This window comes from Emydura macquarii, unplaced genomic scaffold (assembly GCF_026122565.2).
Source record: "Emydura macquarii macquarii isolate MOO-44397 ecotype Brisbane River unplaced genomic scaffold, CSIRO-AGI_Emac_v2 contig_1644, whole genome shotgun sequence".
NCBI lineage: Eukaryota > Metazoa > Chordata > Testudines > Chelidae > Emydura > Emydura macquarii.
Genome location: NW_027131781.1, coordinates 27,789,842 through 27,809,116, shown reverse-complemented (window position 1 = coordinate 27,809,116; position 19,275 = coordinate 27,789,842). Strand labels below are relative to the sequence as shown.

General features: G+C 56.6%; 2 protein-coding genes across 2 annotated transcripts in view; one reads left to right on the top strand and one right to left on the bottom strand.

Annotated features, from left to right (window-relative positions):
* The first annotated feature begins 2,314 nt into the window (after positions 1 to 2,314).
* The window catches only part of DUOX2 (dual oxidase 2), a 59,075-nt gene continuing 42,114 nt past the window's right edge, over positions 2,315 to 19,275 (top strand). Inside the window, exon 1 of the mRNA XM_067556036.1 lies at positions 2,315 to 2,366. The gene's annotated coding sequence lies outside the window, so the exon portion shown is untranslated. The remainder of the gene's footprint in view (positions 2,367 to 19,275) is intronic.
* On the bottom strand, positions 8,313 to 14,997 carry DUOXA2 (dual oxidase maturation factor 2). The gene is made up of 6 exons (XM_067556147.1): positions 14,851 to 14,997; positions 14,083 to 14,140; positions 12,034 to 12,168; positions 11,356 to 11,569; positions 10,175 to 10,389; positions 8,313 to 9,065 (listed from the first exon to the last, which is right to left on the bottom strand). Exons 1-6 carry the CDS (start codon positions 14,995 to 14,997, stop codon positions 8,866 to 8,868), a joined length of 969 nt encoding a protein of 322 aa, XP_067412248.1. The 3' UTR covers positions 8,313 to 8,865.

Genomic DNA, 19,275 nt, shown 5'->3' with positions numbered 1-19,275 from the left:
TGGCTGTTTGCTCTTCGGAGTCCCTCTTCACCTGCCTAGTCTCCATCAATCAGCGAACCCGCTGAAGGTGATGCTACTGGCTTCACTGAGGCTGGATTTCCATCTTCCAAAGGATACCTGGTTGCTTTAAATACCCTCTTGAAACTTCTCTCGCTCTTTGGGTTTTATTTGGCCAACCATTGCTGTAGCGTCTGAGCACCTGCCACTTCAAATCCATAGTATTAGCAAAGTCTCAAGGGGACTTTATATGTCTCTGGCACGTCTTTTAGGGCCAAATCTCTGCTTGTGGGAGGATTTGTGAGTTTTTAAAATTGTATTAGTATTGAGGATTCTTTAGGAGATTTGTTTCAGGTTTCCAGCGTGGTTTTGTGAGTTGGTTGGCAATTTTTAGGTAGAAGGAGGTGTCTGTGTTGTGAGTGTCCTTTTTATGGTGGAAAGATCTTTTCAAAGATGGAGATTCTGCAGTGTTTCCCAAAGATGGTCATGCAATACCCTAGCCTGATATCCTCTGGATGGTTGGCCCATAGCCAGATGGCACCAGCTCTCTGGCATTTTGTCCTCCAGTGTGAAGAGCCTCTATGCCAAGTGTTAGGATTCAGAGTGTCTCCCCTTGTATTTTAGGTCTTTTTGATGAGTTGTATTGGGTTTTTTGGAATCCTGCTGTCTAAAGATTAGCGGTGCAGAGATGTGTTTTTTAATAAGATTCCTCCTACAGGGACACAGAACTTAATTAGACCAAGATCACTGACTCTTGTTTGGTGGCTCAGCTATAGTCACTTCTTGACCCATCTCTGGTGCATTACTTAGGTTTGAATTGATTCTAACCTCTCCCATTGAGCGCCGTAGAACTTGATCTTCCAAGGGACACTCATGTAAAGTATCGACAAGTCTCTTCTCTCACCCTCATCCCCACATGACGTTTGACCAGCTTATGTTGGTCTGTAGCCTGATCTAGTGATTATATATTGATTACTTAAGAATCCCCAGTTATCACGTTGAGGGTTGACAAGTTCTTGTCCCAAAATCAGGCCCAGTATTAATCAAATTATTATATAGTTGGGAAACCCGATGTGAACAGCCACCACACTCACCCTGTAGGAACTCTTCTATATTTACAAATAGTTTATTGATATGTTTAGCACAGTCACAAACACCCCAACTCAGTAAGGGAGACAGAGATACCACAGAATGTACATCTGCCCATCCATATACTCACACCATCCCTTGTAGGACAGCGTGAAATGTTAGCCAGCATCTTCCTCGTCACCATCACCTTCCCCTTCAGCACCAGTGGCCATCATTCTGACACCTCTCAAGGACTACATCTTTCTCCTACTGCCTCTAGGCTGGGATGTAACTTTTAGAATAGGATATGCTGAGGCCACTATGTTTGATGCATATTCAGTAGGGGATTTCCCCTTTTTCTTTATTTGTATTTGCTCACCTTACTAATGTTGGAGTGTCCTTCTCCTGTAGGTTGGTATATCAATGATCTCAACTTATTATCGTATACGTCAATTCGTTACCATGGCCTCCCATGGTTAGGTATCAGCAGACATAGCTCATGTACCTGTTATGTATGTCAGTTCGTTGCCATAACATCCTTATGGTTGGAGTCTCGGACACTCTTGTGGTTGGTTGTACCTGCGGTCAGAAATTCCCCTTAAACACTCTATTTTCAGCTCCCTGATACTTGGGGTTTTCTGTTGGGCCGTTTATCTGTTCAAAGTTTATCTGTTCAGAGTTCATAGGCCTCAAGCCTTATGTTAACTTGCTGAAGCTAATATCTTATAGGATACAGGCCTGTAGGATCCTTGCATTACTGCTGAATATAATGCAAATCAGTGAAGATCATAAAGGCAAGCTAGCCCTATGAGCTACACAGATTAAAATGGAAGTCACCCATTAATGCCATTTTACTGGGCTTTGATCTCCCTCAACAAGGTGGCCTATGTGGGTCTCAGTTGCATTCACACTAAATCCTGCTTAGTAGGTGTCACGTTAAGGGCCCTTCATGCTGCTATTGTAAAGCATTTTGGGATTCACTACATGAAAAAGGTTCATTTAACTGGTTTGATTTAAGGTGTGATTTTAAACTGATTTAGTGCCTGTGGCGGGGTGGACTAGGCCCAGAGACCGCTTGCTGAAGGCCTCAGTGTCCTGCCACACCTGTCCCAGGAAAGGACCAGTAGAGGAGTCCTCCAAGCAGCCTAGAGTGGCTGCAGGAGAGGCAGCCAGTCAGGGCTCAGGAGGGCCATATAAAAGGAGCTGCAGAGCCAGAGACAGTCAGTCTGTTCCCTGGTAGAGCAAGAGAAGTGCAGCTGGTGTGCTTGGCTGGCTAAAGGGAACTGCAGTACCATGGACAGGTCAGTGCTGGAAGGGAGTGGGCCACTGAGGATCTGCTCCTGGCTGGCTGCTGGGCTTGAATTTAAATGAGTCCTGAAGTAAGGGTGAAGCTTTGGTGAAGGCTGGGGCTGGAGGGAAGTGGCTCAGGGAACTGAAAGCAGTGTTGTTAAAGGGATGCAGTGGCTGCTGTTTGTATGGTCCCTGGGCTGGGACCTGGAGTAGTGGGTGGGATGGAGTCCCCCTCCCCGCATAGGCCACTGGGCAAATGTCCTACAAGTGGACAGATAAGCTCCCCCCCCCCCACCTGAACTGTCCAGAATAGTCCATGAGGGTGAAGGAAGGGAGGAAGCCGTGGGGGTTGGGCCTGATACCTGCTGCAGACACACCTGAGCAGAAAGGGCGCTCGTGTGTGGATGGGGGGTACTGTGCCGTTACCGTGCCAGAGTCTGTGTGGACCCTCTGATCTCCCTTTAAACCAGACTTAAGTCCATTAGGGACTTATCTCCAGGGTGATACTCTGCCTGGTGAGACGGGATAAATCTACAGCCCACAAGCCTGCTGCACAGCTACATCCCCTGTGGACACTGCTACAGCCCAACGAAATGTCCGTTGTCCACCCACCCCCATGAGCAGATGCTGCACGGCAAGTTGGCGCGCTGTAGATTCAAACCCTGGCTAGTCGCACAGTAACTTGCTATGGAGACAAGCCCTAGGAATCAATTTAAACTCCACTGAAATGACCCCCTTTTCACCGCTCCATGGATGCCCTTATTTCGGGTTAACGCCGCTTTAACGAAACCACTTTAAATAACCCACCCAACAAAAAACACAAGCGAAGTTACATAGATGCCACTTTCCTGTGCAGACTACATCTCCGCTACAGCCTATGCCGATGTAATTCTGTCTCTGAGGGGTGTGAATAAACCGTTGCCCAAGGAGCAGCATGAATTTACATTGACATAAGCGCTCCTGTCCACGGTGCTATGGCAGTGTCATTCCTAGCTTCTGTCGCTCCCAGAGGCGGGGTTTCTATGCCTGCAGCAGAGTCCTCTCCCACTGGCATAGAGCATCTTCCCCACACATGCTTCAGTGGCGCAGCTGTATTGGTGCAGTGCAAAACATTGAGACATGACATTGGAAGCAGACCCTCAGAGCGTAACAGCACGGAGCCCCCTCTGTTTTCCCATTGTTTCAAGCATTTTGAATGTTTCACGGCTCTTCTAACAGTAGCCCAATCCTGGTGAAACGGTGTGTTTTGAAATTTCATCAATGCATGAAACACTTAAATGAACATGATTTTTTTTTTCCGGTGAGAAGTGTCATTGTTGTAAAAGTCCCAGGCTTCAATAAAAATAATTTGAACCAGCTATATAGAGAGGATGGGGGAGATAGAGAGATGAACATTTATTGAAATGAAAAGAAACACGTTTTGACACCACCCATAATTCACCTGTGGAACTCATTGCCACAAGATGTGTTTGAGCAAAGGACTTATGAGGATCCCAAAAAGGATTAGACATTTCTATGAATCAGAAGAAGCCCCTGTGCCGTTTCCTAGGTGATTGTGTAGCAGGGCTATAAACCCTGTACTGCAGGCTGCAAGCTGAGCAGCAGGCTTAGCCACGGGTGGGTTAGTGCATCATTGGCCATGGGGCAGATCCTTGCACCCCCTGGGGCAGCCTGCGGGCAGGTACCAGACTGGATGGAGCCCTGCTCTGACTCACTGGGGCAGTTCCTCTTTGCTGTCCCCCAGGGAAAGACACAGAACACAGGGGCCCCTCTGGCCAGTAAGTGTGGGGTCCTGCCCAGCCCACAGGCGTCGGCGCGACCCTTCCCCACTGCAGGAAGTGCAGGGCCCACAGGGCGCTCCTCCCTGCCCAGGGCCAGGAGGGGGGAGAGACGGATGCCTGGTAGCCGGGGGCGAGGAGGGGGCTGTCTCAGGAGGTTGTGGGGGCCCGGGATCCGTCATTCCCCCCTCCCTTCCCACGGCGGCTGGGGGCTGGGGTCATGTCCCCGCAAGCCCAGGGCTGAAGCATTTCCGGGAGGTCTCTGGAAGTCATGGAAAAGGGGAGATACTCGTCTCCTTGGTGATACAGTCTGTCCCCCTGCTCCCCCCTGTGCCGATGCTGCACGGCTGCGATCTGCTCAGCCCCGGCCCGGCCCCACCCCGCTGCCCACCCCCCGCCTGTGGCTCGGCCGCTCTTGGATGGGCGCTGCGAGTGCCGCGGCGCTAGGCTGCCTTCCACCAGCAGGTGGCGCGCTGGCTGCGTGCCGCGCTGCTCCCCTAGCGCCGCTGGCCAGGGTTTGTGAGTCCCGCGCCGAGCGCTGCCCTCCCCGGCCCCCGAGTCAGATGGCGGCTGGGGTGAGTCCCCGCGTGTCCCTGAGCAGGGGAGGCCGCCACCTGCCCAGACCTGCCGCCTGCCCCTCCTTACAGCCAGGCACCCGCTGGCTCAGCGGTTCCCAGCCTTTTTTGGCTCCAGGGCCACAAATATGATTTTTACAACCCTGAAGGGCCACAGGTCTGGGCCAGCTCCCCCCTCGCACCCCGCCTGGGTCACCGGCCCCCTTCTGCAGCGGGGGGGGGCGGGAGATCAGTGCTCCCCTCCCTCTGGCTCCAGCAGCGACCCCAGCGCCCAGGGACCCAGCCCGCGGGAGGGCAGCACTGATCTCCCGTCCCCTTGGCTGCGGGGACGCACTGCACCTGGGTACTTAGACAGCGGCTCCCTTCTGCAGCCTGCGGGCGGGGAGCTGCAGGCCACTCCGAAAGACCCCGCGGGTTGGGATCCACTGCTCTGGTGCGCGCCTCTCCTCCCCCCCCAAAGAAGGGAACTTGGGCACAGGGAATATACGACTCATGCTAGGCCACGAGGGCTGCAGCTCTGGTTTATCGGTAACTTCTTCCACGGAATCATGGTTGGTTAGTTAGTGTGCACCCCGCCTGCTCACCCGTGGTCAGTATGCACCCCACCCGCCTGCCTCGCCCAGCTCTGCTCCGGCATGGCAGACTACCAGGGGAGTGAGGCAGGGTTCTGTGGAAGGAGAGCATGCGATTAAAGGGGCGGGGGGGGGGGGGGGCCAGAGGCAGAGGCATAAGGGGGCTGAATTAAGGCTGCAGAAGCAGGTTAAAGTTGGCATTTTCCAACTGTCAGGTGCTTGGCTTTGCAACCTCACTTGTGTTCCTGTGATGTAATTTCCTAGGGGTGAAAAAGACAAATGTCTCCTCCTGTTCTGTGCACCTGTAACAGTCAGTTGATCCCCTACCATCATCAGGCTGTTAACACGGATTATTCAGTGTTGGCTGCTGCCAGGTGGCCCTGGCTAGTATTGAATGGGAATGAGCTGTTAAAGGAGGTCAGCGACACACTGGGTTACCTGCGTGGGAGTGACCCGATTTTACAGGCAACCTAGCCCGGGGCAAAGAGAAGTGCTGAGACCATTGTGGCAAATGGCTGGCATTGGGGGGCCTGTAGTAGCATGGTGGGGTCTAGGCTCAGCTGAATGAAAACAGGGAAGGATACAGAATTCTTAGCCCCCGTCTGTAGAATGACTAAGTCGAGAGCTCCTGGGTCCCAGCTCAGTGCCCCTTCCCTAGCCCACGGTGTATTTTGACAGGGCTCCTCCTTGACCCCTGGGACTATCCCTTTGCCAGATCACAAGTCCTGCTACAGCCCATGGAGGTGCTGGAGATCTTTAGAGAAACCATCCCAAGATGTTTTTATAATGGAAAGTGTTAGCCAACCTTAATGCAGGGCTCTCCTCTGCTCTCACACAGCACAGCTCACCGTGTACGCGTGAGCGTACGTGCACACACCATCAGGAACTGGCGTTTCCCTGTAGGGGGCCCGCCAGATTCATGCTGCCAGCTCGGCCACGTTAAGTGCCGTACAAAAAGTAATAGCTGCTCTACCTGTTACAGCCTGTAATGAACTTGTTTTAGGCATTGGCCTATGACTTAACATCCCATCAACCTTCACACACCTTTCTTCCCGGACACTTTGTGCCCCACAGTCACCATTAAAGCATCTCGGTGTTGTTGCTACCCCCACCCTTGCGTAAACAAATCCAGCATCATTCCTGGAACGTGTGAGGGGTGTGGTTCTGGGACTCTGTGTCCTCGCTCTACAAGGAAGCATACAGCATGGTCCTAGCGAAAAGGAAGTGGTTGGCAGGGAATCGGGCAGGGCAGCCCCTATCAGCTCTGGGTAGATAATGCACTTCTCAGAACAGCTGCCTCTCATTACAGCACAGAGAGAGTGTGATAGTATCTTTGGTCAGTGATCTGCCCCTGCTACAGAGGCTGGTGTTGTGTCAATCCTGATGTCACTATGTCTGTTCAAAGCCTTTGATACCTGTGCGGATGAGGTAATCTCTGAGCTGCAGCTCCTCTGCCTAGCACAGACTTTTGCCATAAGCCATGCCCCCCAATGTGCCAGAAGTCAGAGGCCCACAACCTCAGGTAGGATGATGCCCATTTTGCAGACAGGAAAGCTGAGGTACAGGCTGAGGGTAAGTGGCATAGTGGGCTTGTGGCTTAGGTCCAGATCTTCCAAGATTATTTATGTGCCTAATTCCCATAGGTTTCAGTGGACATGAGGCGCCTAAATACCTTTGAGGATCTGGGGCTACATTCTGTGCTCCTCCAGCTTTATATCACTTTCCAGCCTCTGAATTCTGTGTCTGGCTGAGGGGACCTTGTCAGCCCCTGGTGCAATTAGAGCAGCCCATGGGTTGACTTCCAGGGGGACTTGTGCTCCTAAATCACTTAGGTGCTTTAGAAAATCCCATCGCACCTCTGCTTCAAAATGTATCATGTGCAACGTGCTGGGATGCTGACATCTGGCACTACTGAGAAAGTGGAAAAGGCAGGCGAGGGCACCCCATACAAGCAGTGGTCACCCCCGGGGCAGGGAGCTGTTCTGAGGCTCAGATACCAGTGCTTGGAGCTGTCCAAGCCTGGCAGAAAAGGTCAGGCACCTCCATGTTGCTACACTTCTGTTAGTTTTATTACAGTGTTCTTAGCATAAATACACAAACTCCAAAACGCAACAGGACGCATCACGCATCACACACACACAGACTCTGAAATGCTTCAGGGAATGGCAATCAATAGCAGCCAGCCCAGCCGAGGGGAGTCAGCCCAGAGATGAGGGAGTCACGGGGTAATGGGACACCTCCCCTGAGGCCCCAGGCCGGGCAGAGCGCCCACACTCCAGAGCAGCTGCACAGCACAGCTCTGTTGGCTTCACTGTTTGCACCTCAGCTCGCTTGAGATCACGCCCAGCTTTAGCAAAAGGAGCCAGGCCTCTCCAGACTCGCTGCTTTCCTTCTGGCCAGCTCCAGGAGTGGCGAATGCGCCCCAGCTGACAAGGGGCTCAGCACCTCACAGCATCGGGCCCTTTACTTGTATTACGGGCCTATTGCCAGCGTGGGCAGGGGAGGTTCTGTGGCTGTGACAACCCCTTCCCCCACCGCCCCCCGTGCCATGTCACCCTTACTTCTGCACTGCTGCTGGGCGCGGCGCTGCCTTCAGACCTGGCCAGCAGCCGCTGCTCTCCAGCCCCCCAGCTCTGAAGGGCTCTGGCTGTCAGCCACGCATGGGGCTGATAGCCACAGCATGTGCGGGGGCTGACAGCTGGTGACCCCCCCCCATAATAACCTCGTGACCCCTTGAGGGGTCCTGACCCCCAGTTTGAGACCCCCCGTCCTACTCCCTTGCTGTACTTAGTCCTGCGGTTGCTGCGGTGTTTAATGCAACGCTGCCCCCCCCTCTTGTCATGCCAATATCCCAGCTGCCCTCCCTAGCAGAGATACAGGTGCAATGCTGACCTCACCCCATCCAGCGGGAGGGATGAGGCAGCTAATTAGAAAGCAACATTCAGGAAAGTCATTGCATCGCTTGACGTTTGCGCCCCTTCTCTCCCCCACCCCCATCCACCCCCGATAACTGCTCATTGAACATACTAAAAAGCGTCAATATGCTTCATATTGGGTTAGGCTTTTTCAGTCTGGGACGTAGCATACTGGATGCCAGTATCATGCCAGCCCCACCGGCAGGATGCGAGTGTCTCACGTACGGGACGTGGCTGTCTCCGCTCCTCCATGCCAGAGATCTCCCTACGCGTGGTGTCAACTTCTGCAGCCAGCTGCGAGCCCAATGGCAGAAGGGAGGCTGACTCTGGAAAGGATGTGGAAGAGCCAGCGGAGCCCGTTTGAGCACAGCGACGACGCAGCTCAACGTGGCCTCGACGCTGCAAATAAGCCGCGCAGCTGGTGCACCGTGGGCGGGGTCCCTGCTGGCGCCACAGCAGCGCCTTCCCTTGCTCCGGAGGTCACCGCAGAGGAGATGAACTCAGAGGGTTCTCAGCCCAACAGAGCGTGGCGAGGCGCTTGCTGATTCCTAAAGTGCTGGCAGGACACGTGAGTTCGATCTCCATGGAGAACCGGAGAAGGATCTGGAGTCCCTGGTGCTCCGCTTCCTCATGCGTAGGGAGTGGCGAGGAAGGAAGGGAGGAGCTTCCTCTACACAGTCTGGATGGTCAGTGCAAAGTTATCGTAAGGACTCTCTTTGCTTGTCTTGAAGTGGGGGTTGACGTACACTTCCCCCTGCATCCCGTCCCCTGCCGGTTGGTCCTCACTCAGGTCAAAGAAGGCTTTCAGCACCTTAGGTCTGAGGTAGTGCAGCACAATCACTACCAGCCCGATCAGGAAACACAGCAAGCCTGGAAGACACAAGCAACCCATGCACACTCAGCAATTTCCCTACTGTGCACCATCCACAAGGGAGAGCCCCCGGAGCAGCAAGCCCTTCCTGCAAGGTGACTGATTGCACCCAGCTAGCTGGCTAGGACGCATCCCAGCTTCCACTCCGCTGATGCCCCCTATGCGTATTCTGGCAGGCTCCAGATGGGGAACTATCACACCACCTTCTGCTTCTCAGTGCAGAGACGGCACCAGGGGCTGCTATGCTGGCAGCCTCTGCCCCCCTGCTCAAATCCATGCCACACCCTACAGCGCCATCAGCTGGGCGTTTGTGGGAACATACATAGACTGTGGGAATTCTTACCCCTCGGCCCATTAAGTGCATGTAAAATCCACAATCTACTGAAAGTCCCACAGTGGCCTGGCCTGTCTGCCCACTCCACCCCAGCGCCGGGAGTGATGCTTTTCAGCAGACAATGTTGTGCAAGAGAGCTGTATGTTTCGCTGAGCAGCAGGCCTGTTTCTCCAAACAGGAAAGCTGGCCAGGTATGAGCAATTCAGATCCGAGTTCCACAGGGAGCCACCTCCACCAGCAGCTGCCGAGAGAGAGCTGTGCATCCAGCATCCTCAGCAGAGCTGGGTGAAAGATGATGGGTTTTTTTGTGGAAAATTTAGGTTCTCTCCTTTTTTGTTTTTAATTCCCTGTGATTTTTTAAAAAAAAATATTCAAAGTCAATCAAAAAAGAGTTGGTTTTTAAAAACTGTTTTCAGTTAAAAACCAAAAAGCAACTTTGATTTTCAATTGAAAGAACGTTTTTGAAAACCCAACCCAATTTTTTTCCCCAAAAGCCAAAACTTTTACCCAAAACCAATAACTTTTTCCTGGAAAACCTGAAAAACTGAAAATGTAAAATACCAGAAATTTGCCAATCAAAGTAAAACCTGTCCAATGAAAACATGTCAGCTCCAAGGGGAACTGCAGAGCATAGAGCAGCATGGCGAGGGTCAGAGCCGATGGCCGTGAGGGAGTTAGAACTAGACAATAGGCAGCAGGAGCGAATCTGCTTTCTTCTCGGCCCCTGATCTCGCTCGGAACCGTGTCACACACAAAGCAACCTGGGATGCTTACTTGTTGCTAGCGTGAGCCAGAAGGAGCCCCCGTAGACAGTGTGCAAGGAGGCTGGCCCAAACTGGATGGCGCACAGTGGGGTGCTCCTGACCGTGGAGAAGGAAAGCAGCGAGAAGATCATGAAGGCCCCCGTGATGAGGATCATGTAGCCACCGTAGATCAGGACGGGCGTGGAGAACAGCATGTTGGCAATGAGCCAAGCACAAAACGCCACCCTGGTGGGAAGAGAGAGGCCACAAAATGATTAGACGCGCACACAGCTGCTGGGGTTGGGCCACGGTCTTAGCACTGACCAGTCTGCTGGGCGAGCGCTGGCCTTGTAAGCCCCATGCTCCCATTCCTGCCCGACTGCTCCCCTCCAGGCTGTTGCTGGGCTTCCCCCAAACAAGGTCAGAACAACACACTGGATGCCCCTCCCGGCTTCCATGGGTTGAGACAGAAGGGCTGTTCCTGTCTACAGTAGGGGAGAGAAAGTGGCTCCCCAGCGTGGGTCGTGGCTGTTCCTTTGTAGGGAGTGGGGCAGCGTTTTCCTGTAGCTCTGCAGAGGTCCAGGAGGGTGCTCAAAGCCACTCCAGGGCGGGCTAAGGGAAGAGGCAGACTCTGCAGAGAATTCAGCCCCCGCCCTCCCCAAGAGGGTGGGCACCAACCCTCAAGTCCAGGTGCCAGCAAGGTTCCCAGTCACAGGGGAAGGACTGTATTTCCAGTCTGTCTGTCCAGACCCGCTGGAGTTCACCCACAGTCTCTCCACTCACTCATGCTTCCTGGACGTAGGCCCCAGGGGCCACGATTTTGAAAAATAGGAGCCTAAAGTCAGGCTCCTGCATCCATATTTAGGCACCTGCCTGCTCCTCAATGGTGCTGAGCCCTCTCTAGCCCCTGGACCTCAACACCTGTGATCCCCAGGGCCTGGTTTCTGCTATTTGGTCGCTGTACTGTTTGTGCGAATGGACTGATTTGAGTAGACTCATTCCATTCTTCCCCATTGCAGCAGAGGGAGACCGGCACCGCAGGCCCTGTCTGCTTCTGGGGAAGGGGAGTCCAATGTTGACTTTCCACAGGAGTCTCCTGGCACAGTAGGCTTTGTTCCAAACCCATCCCACTTGGAGCAGGTCCAGGCTGCACTGTCTCTGCTCGCCCTGAGAAGAGACTGTCCGGCTCCCCATGAAGGAGGAGGGGCTCACCACATGGTTGCTGATGCGTAGTGGCCGGAGATCCTATACTGGCTGTACACGCCGCAGGGGCTGTTCTGGGTGAACTTCTCTGCCACGTACAGGATGGGCCTGGGCAGCCCCTTGGCCAGGCCCTCAGCGTAGACCTGGTCGTAGTTTGTGCCAAAGCTCCAGTCAAAGTGCTCGTTGTAGTTGATGGTTTCGTTGATCTGATTCACTGGGTTTCCTGCAGGAAAGGGAAGCGTCTTGTGAGCCTTGGGGCAGGACAGAGATTTCGCAGTGTGGGGGGGATCCAGGGGCCTGGGCAGTAACAGAGGGGTCAGCTAATGACCTCAAGGGCAGGTCTCTTGCTGATCTTACCGCCCCTTCTTACCACCTGCCTGCCCCAGGGACATTCTCCCCAGGAAGATGAGAAGCCCGTTGTCTTCCTTTCCCAGCTCTGCCCAGGCTGACTCGTTCTGGTGGGTTGTGTGTGGCGGACTAGCAGTCAGACAGTACCGAGCGGGCTCGTGAGTAACTGCTCTACCCAACCTGAGACTGGGCTGCATGTTACAGACAGCTTCCTCCCCCACTGAACCCAGGGGATCCAGCAAGCCACCTGGGCAGGGCTGGGGCCAGGGAAAGATTCTCCCGTGCTATGCATGTGGGCCATGTCTTGCTGGTTGATGCATCCCAGCGTTGCACACTCACCAACCAATGTGACGTTGACCCCCGCCAGGCCGATGTGCAGGCCAATGTCTGCGTTCACCACGGCGCGGCTGAAGGATTTGTAGGAGGTGTTCGCTGTCACCCAGCCGGTCTCCCAGTCCCCGGTGAACTGCACAGCTGTGAGGGGAGAGGAATCGTGTGTGAGGGGCTGGCACTGGGCACTGCTACCCTCCTGGGGGCAGAATATAGGGATTACACCTAACCCCTGGACTCTGCACAATCATCTGTTCGATGACAGAGGTTGGCCAAGCTCTGAAAGGCCCTGACTGGCTTCTTGCTACAGAAATAAACCCTCCAGCCTCTCACCTAGTCCTGCCTGGGATCCCATCCCCACCCTGCTCCAGGCAGGATTGTCTGGCCCAGTGGCAAGGAGAAGCAGCCAGCAGCCTTCACATCTTGGATTCAAAGGGTCACTTTGAGTAGGGCTGTGTGATCTAGTGGATAGAGCACAGACCTGGGAGCCCCAAGCAGGGGACAGGATGCTCAGCTGCTCTGTGCTGCCCCTTTTTAAACAACAGACCATTTGTTCATCCTTGAAACTTTCAGATTAGAGATGTGACAAAACTGGAGCCTGCACAGCTTCACTATCTCAGGTCGGTTCGGTTCATAGGGCCAGAACCCCATCCCCCTGACCCTCCAGGGCACTGCCCCAGCCCATGGCAGATGCTCAGAGGTCTGGGAGTCTGTGTGAGGAAGGAGTGGGGTAGAGGGGGTGCATAATATTTTTCCCCTCTCCAGGCCAGGGGCATATATTGTTCATGCAAACTAGGGAGAACAGGCCTCTAAGGGGATGGAGGGGGAGGCAGAGGCCTAGAGTTCTCAGCACCACGGGTCCAATGAGACTGCATGGCCAGGGAATGGGGGAGCTGGAGCTGTCGTGATCTGCAGCGGGGTGCCTTCAGCAGCCCCTGTGATCTGTGCCAGGCTCAGGGGCTGAACCTCTGGCTTCTGCTGTGGTGGTACACACCGAGAGCTCTCCCTTTCATCCACGGGGATAATTCAGAGGAAATGCCCCACGGGCAAACTCTCAGATCTTGCTGCAGACACATTGCAGTCCAGAAGGACTTGGGGCCTGCAAAAATGGTTTTGAACCCCTCAGAGCTCACCTCCCTCCCCCAGTATTTGCTGGGGGCTACAGAGCAGAGGATCTGTCAGTGGAACCCAAACTGGATTTCTGGTTGGGGCAGCCAGAGAAATTCTTGGCTCGGACTCTGAAAACGATTAGTTTTTCTTGTGCGCTCGAGAAACACTTAGACATCTCTTTATGCTAAGAGCGGCCGGTGGTGCCTCTCAAGGGCCTCAGGGAGGGTGGACTCGCTCCCAGAGAAGGGGGTGGAAGTCACGCCCTCTGCCTCTCACCCCTTCTCTGAGAGCCAGTCTTCTGCATCTCCTCAGCATGCTCCCGTGTCACTGGGGCTCAGCCAGCAGCCTGTAAAAGTGGCAGGGGCCGAGCCCGAGGGCTAGTGGCTTCTGTCAGTTACAACACTTGGCATCTCTCCGGCACCTGCCTTCTGAGAGTCCCAGCGTGTTTTACAAACAGGGATTCAGCTGTGCTCAGCCGCCCTGGGAGAGAGACAAAGATGACCGTGCACACACACCACTGCCTACTACTGGCTGGAATCAGAACTACTCAGCTGTGTGTCATAGGCCCCCTCCTGCTTACAGCCATTCTCCTATAGATCACGCAAGGGGCTGTGTGTTTTGGCACAGGGGGAGCTGATTTCTGGTCCCTGAGAAGGTCCAAGTGGCCACAGAGAGCAGCACAGTGACAGCCACAATGTTCCTAGCTGGCCACGTCTTTATTAAGATACTCTCAATCCCATTACAGAGATGGGGAAACTGAGGCCCAGACAGGTTAAGTGACTTGTCCAGCTCATACAGGCAGATTTAGTCAGCGCTAGGAATACAGCCCAAATCTCCTGCGCTCTAACTGCTAGCCCATGCTTCTTGTGTACGCCACCCCAAACAGGAAGTGCCCCTGCTCTGGGGACACATCCCCCTATGTCACTGGCTGTTCGAGGAAGCACTTACCAACAATCACCACCCCGATGAAAAGGCTGAGGAGAACCCGGAGTAGCCAATACAGCCTCTGTGAGGAGAGAGAGAGGGAAGGGGGTCAGCTGCAAGGAGTGGCCCAACCGGTCCTTGGGTTCTCTCTGCGGTCAGTGAATATAACAAAACCATTGCAAAGGAGCAAAGCCAGTATGTGACTGCAAGTTCCCTGGGGCTGGGGCAGTGGCTCTGCCTGTTTGTGCAGCGCCTAGCGCCAGCCCTGATCAGAGCGCCCAGACACTACTGTAATAGAAACCACAACCGGTATCATCATTGGACTTACAGCAAAACTGCTGGGGGGAGGGGAGGGAGAGGCTGGGGCTTGAGTAGCAGGAAGTGCAGCCTGTGGACGGGGAGGGGCAAAGCCCAGGATTGGACTAGCAGCGGGTTGTGGGAGCAGGGCCCTGTGCCCTGGCAGAGCTGTGGTGCCCTGACAGCAAGGCCCCCACATGGGTGGGTGGGGGGAAAAGGGTACACTTCAGCAGGGCCCCCACATGGGTGGGCGGGGGGAAAAGGGTACACTTCAGCAGGGCCTGGGGAGTGTGGGGGGCCTGGCCCAGGCTGGGTAAGTTTGTACTGGGCCCTAAAAAATGATGCTTGGGCCCTGCTGGCAGGGCTGTGGGTACAGGGGGGCAGCGCCTGGACGGACTATGAATGGCAGGTCCAAGCTCCTGGGCGCTCGTTCTCCTAACGCCAGCCATGGCCCTGGTGTCACACTGGGAGCAGCTGGGCGCTGGGGCCACTCACCGCGCGGCCCCGGATCCCGGGCAGGATGAGCAGGAAGCTGAGGGCCAGCGATAGGAAGACGACGATGACGATGACGGAGCTGAGATCGAACACGAAGGCCTTCCTCGCTTGAGGGTAGAAGTTGTAGATGCCATTGAAGAGAGTCATGGTGCAGGGCTGGGCAGAGGGCAGGAAAGCTGGAGGCAGAAAGGAGAGACACTGGGGCTGAGCATGTGTCTCAACACCGCCTCTGGAGCGGGAGATCCTCGGGGCGGGGTGTGCACTGTCAGAAATACCTGCCGGCGGGACCAGGAGCTCCCACATCCCCTGGGGGACTGGATCCCCCGCAGGGGGCTGGGGCGAGGGCTGGGATGGTCCCAGGACCATGTCTCCCTGTCGTTCCCCCTCTGCTGCAGCTCTTTCAGGGGGCAGTTCAGCCCCGGCCGAGTGCCCCGCCTTGCCCTGGAGTCGCTGCAGGGCGTGGTGCTGGCCCAGGAGGAAGGCTGGTAAGTACCTAACCAGCGGGGCTGACCGCGCCTCCGGAGAGATGCCAGGGAACGTGCCCGAGATGGGGAAACGCGCCGGACAAAGGCGCAGGAGAGGAGAGGCTCCGAGTCGGCAGCAAGCTCCGCTACTCGAAGGGCCTGGCGGTTCTGCCCCGTTCTCCAGGGCCCCCGGTGTGGGCTGGGTTTGTGGCAGCGGGAGGGCGGGGAGAGCAGAGCCAGGTCCCCACGGAGCCTCCCGCTTTCCCTTAGCAGCCCGGACCGTAAAGTAGCCCCTGCTCCGCCCCCTCCCAGCGGGGATCCCGCCTGGCGCCGCTATTCAGCGCCCCCGCCTGGCGCCGCAGCAGCGGGAATCTGGGATTGCGCCTGTTGCCGTGAGCCCAGACGAGCGATCTCCGCGGCTAGCCGGTGCCCAGGGCCGCCCAAGGCTGGGCTGTGCCTGGGCTCTGCACTCGTGCCACTGAGGCAGCGATAGAGCCGCCTTTGTATGAGCCGGTTTCCTGGCCGTGCGCTCAGACGCGCGCCGGAGACAGCTCCGCCCGACTGCCGGGCGCACAGGAGCGCCAGCGGGCATTCCCAAAGCTGCCTAGGGGATTTAGATACATAGCCGCCGTCCGTGTTCATGGCAGCCGGGGCTTTGCCGCCCAATGTGATTCTCTTTTAAGATTGTGGTTTGTAATGTCTTTAGGCAAACATACCCCCATGTACAGCCCGCGGGGAGGTGTCTCATGCCCTTGGTCGCGCGCCTTACTCACAAACGGCTGAACTGGTTTTGCTCAAACCTTGCCGCAAAAGTGATTGCGTTTTCCAGGGGAGACCCTGGGCCTGCTCAGCCCAAAGGGGAAAGTTTCATATTGTAGCTCACAGAAAAGGGGAGGAGGCTCGAAAGGGCAGAGCAGGGGCACCTCGACTCAATCGAATCCGGTTCTAATACACCCCCTACGGGACCGCTGACTTAGCAAATGAGCGTATTTACTACCCGCTAGACTGCGCTACCCTTAAAGCACGCGGAGGGTTTGTCTACACAGAGAAAGTGAGGGCAATTCCTACTGTGGAATAAGCTCCCCCGCAATAACTCCCCATGTAGAAGCTCTTCCAAAAGAGAAGTCACTTTATTCCAGAATAATTAACGCATTTCCAAAGCGAAGTAATTATTGAGGAATAAAATTACATGAATTCTGGGGCATTTATGCCAGGAGAATTTTTTTCCGGCCAGTTTCCCCATGTAGACAAGCCCTGAGTGGAACCCACCTGCCTTCGCGGCGTTACTGGCAAGGGAAGTGTGAATATCAGGGGACCAGACTCTGGCTCTAAGGCGGCTCAGGCAGCCCGTGGCTGTTGCGATCGCCCTGATGGATTCGTCTAGAGAAAAATCCGAGAAACTGATCCGGCGGTGTCAGCCTGCCCGGCCTGGCATCCCCTCCATCGCCCAGGGACGCCTCTTCTAGGCAGGGGTTCGAGCCGGATCCAAGACACCGGCTCCAGCCTCAGCGGGCGAAGTCATTTCCCAGGTTCAGAGAAATCTCAGCACCTGCCCGTTTCCCCTCATGCATTTTCCTGATGAAAACCGGGGGTTTGTCCAAAAAAAACCCTCCCCCCCACAGGAAACTGTTACTTTCTAATCATTGCTGGGGGTTCTCCCGGGGCAATTTCAAAGCCAACCCGCAATTTTCATCTGACTTCTTGTCTGGGCAGGGACAGGTCTCGTCCTGCCCGCGGAGCGTTCTTCGAACCCTCCCAAGTCTCCTAGCCCGGGCGGGGATGGGGTGTGTGTGGATGTGTGTGGATGTGTGGGTGTGTGTGTGGATGTGTGGGTGGGGTTCATCCTTTCTGTCGCTGGCTACCGGATTTCTGGAGCGGGGCAGCGGGCGCTTTACTTTTTTCCTCCCTTGTTTTTCTTTCCTCCCCCCCCCCCTTAAACTTTTCAAGAGGTTGGGGCTGGGGGGGGGGGTGGAATTACAGAGCTGTAAAGCGATGCCTCTGGGGACCTGGCCGGTTCTGGCTGTATTCCAAAGGGCGAAGGGGGCTTTGAAACGTTAGAGCGAAAAGAAAAAAGAAAGAAAGAAAAAGGAGAAGAAGAGGAGAAGGGGGGAAAGAAAAGCGGGCGGGCGCGAACCATTCCGGGACAAAAGGAATCGGGGGGGCAGGCGGGGAGGGGGTGCACAGCTAACCCCGACCTTTTTTTTGGGGGGGGGAGGGTTGAAAACTGACTCGGACCCGACGTTTCGCTCCGAATCTCGCGGCGGGGACGCTCCGGTTTTGTTTCCCGCCGTTCCTGCCAAAAGCGTCTAAACGCTCGCTTGGCGGGGTCGCTCCGGGATAAAAGAGGCTTTTCGGAGCGCCCCAGCCCGAGAGCGGAGTCGAGATCCCAGCCGGCCGCGCAGGGCTTCCCGGAGGATGCCCAGTGCCCTGCCTGGCGGGGGGGAGCAGCCCGGGACTTGGCTTCACGGTCCTTGCCCGCGGCCCCCAGACGCCCCCGGGAGCGGGAGCAGGGTCCGGGCAAAGGGGCTGCGGGTCATGCCCCGGGGCTCACCGCGGGAAGGGGGGGGGGAATCTCCCTGGCAATGCCCTGCCGGGGAAGCATCTCCCAGCCGCAGCACCCCGCTTACCTGTCCGGCAAGGCAGCGCTCAGGGTCCGGCAGTGCGGGCAGCAGCCTGCGGGCCGCGCTCTTATAGCCCGCCCGCCCCCGCCCCGAGGGGCCCCCGGGCTCGGGGGCAGGTGACTTATGCAAATGAGGCCGCTGGCCCCGCCCCCCAGCGTTTCCTCCCGCCGCGCAGCCACCGCCCAGCCCCACTCGGCCCGGAGCGCAGCCGGAGCTCGCCGCAGGTGAGTGCGCCCCCCGCGTGGGGACCGCGGCTCGCACAGCCCCGCCAGGGGGCGCCGTGCCACCGGCCCCTCTTGGCTCACGCGTGGGAGCTGTGCAGGTGCCGGTGCCGGTGCCGGTGCCGGGCCCGGGCGTCCGGCCGCGGGCATCCCTCCCGCAGCCCGGGCACAGCCGCCCGCGGTCCTGGAGCCGGCCACAGCCGCTGCGCAGCGACCGCCGGGCCCCGGGGCAGCTTGGCACTTTGGAGGGGCTCCTGCCAACGCCGAACGGCGGTCCCCCCCCCCCCCGACACCGGAGCCCCTCTCCCCGGGCGGCGGGGATCCCCCCCCCCAGTTAAATCTTGGCCACGGGGATGCTGCTTCCTCCCATCCCGGCCCGGCCCGGCCCCGGCCTCAGGGCGCCGCTAGAGGGGCTGGGCTGGCAGGGCTGAGTCCTGGGAGGAGATGTTCTGCTCTGGGGCTGCCTCTGTCTTTCCCTCCACGAGCGGCCTGGTCCCCAGACCGGTACTCAGGCACAGTCCCCTCGGGAGCCTCCTTTGCGGGGCACATGGGCTCCCTGGATCTGTCCCCTTTGCCTCCCCCAGCTGCGGCCGGGCAGGGCTGGGGAATCTCGGCCGGGCGGCCTCAGATGCTGGTAATGCCTCAACCGCCCGTCAGGGGCTCCCCAGCCTCCACGGGTTTCGTTCTCTCTGCTCGATGCTCCCCGGGTCACAGCCCGCGCCGAGCACAGGGACAGCAGCAAGTCCTGCCCGCTCGCCCTGGGAAGGAGCTAAATCCCGCCCCGCCCATGCCCTGCCAGCCAGCCCTGGGCACGGTCTGGCCCCAGCCCCAGGGAGCTCCCACCCAGGCTAGAGCCCTTTTGGGGAGAGGTGTCTGAGCCAGTCAGAGCATCCCTGATCCACCCGGCCCTGCCGAGTGCACAGGGCCATTGAGATGCAGGGCTTGGAAATGTCATCGGGGGATGGGAGGGGACGGAATTTACTGTAAGATGAAGAAGCCGGAAAGCAGCCACAAGCTGGCATCCTGCAGCACTTCTTCTTTTTAAGGAAGCGTGGCACTTAATATCAGAGCCGGAGCTGAGGTCTGGAGCCGGTCAGCTTCCCGGGGCTGTCCCCTCAC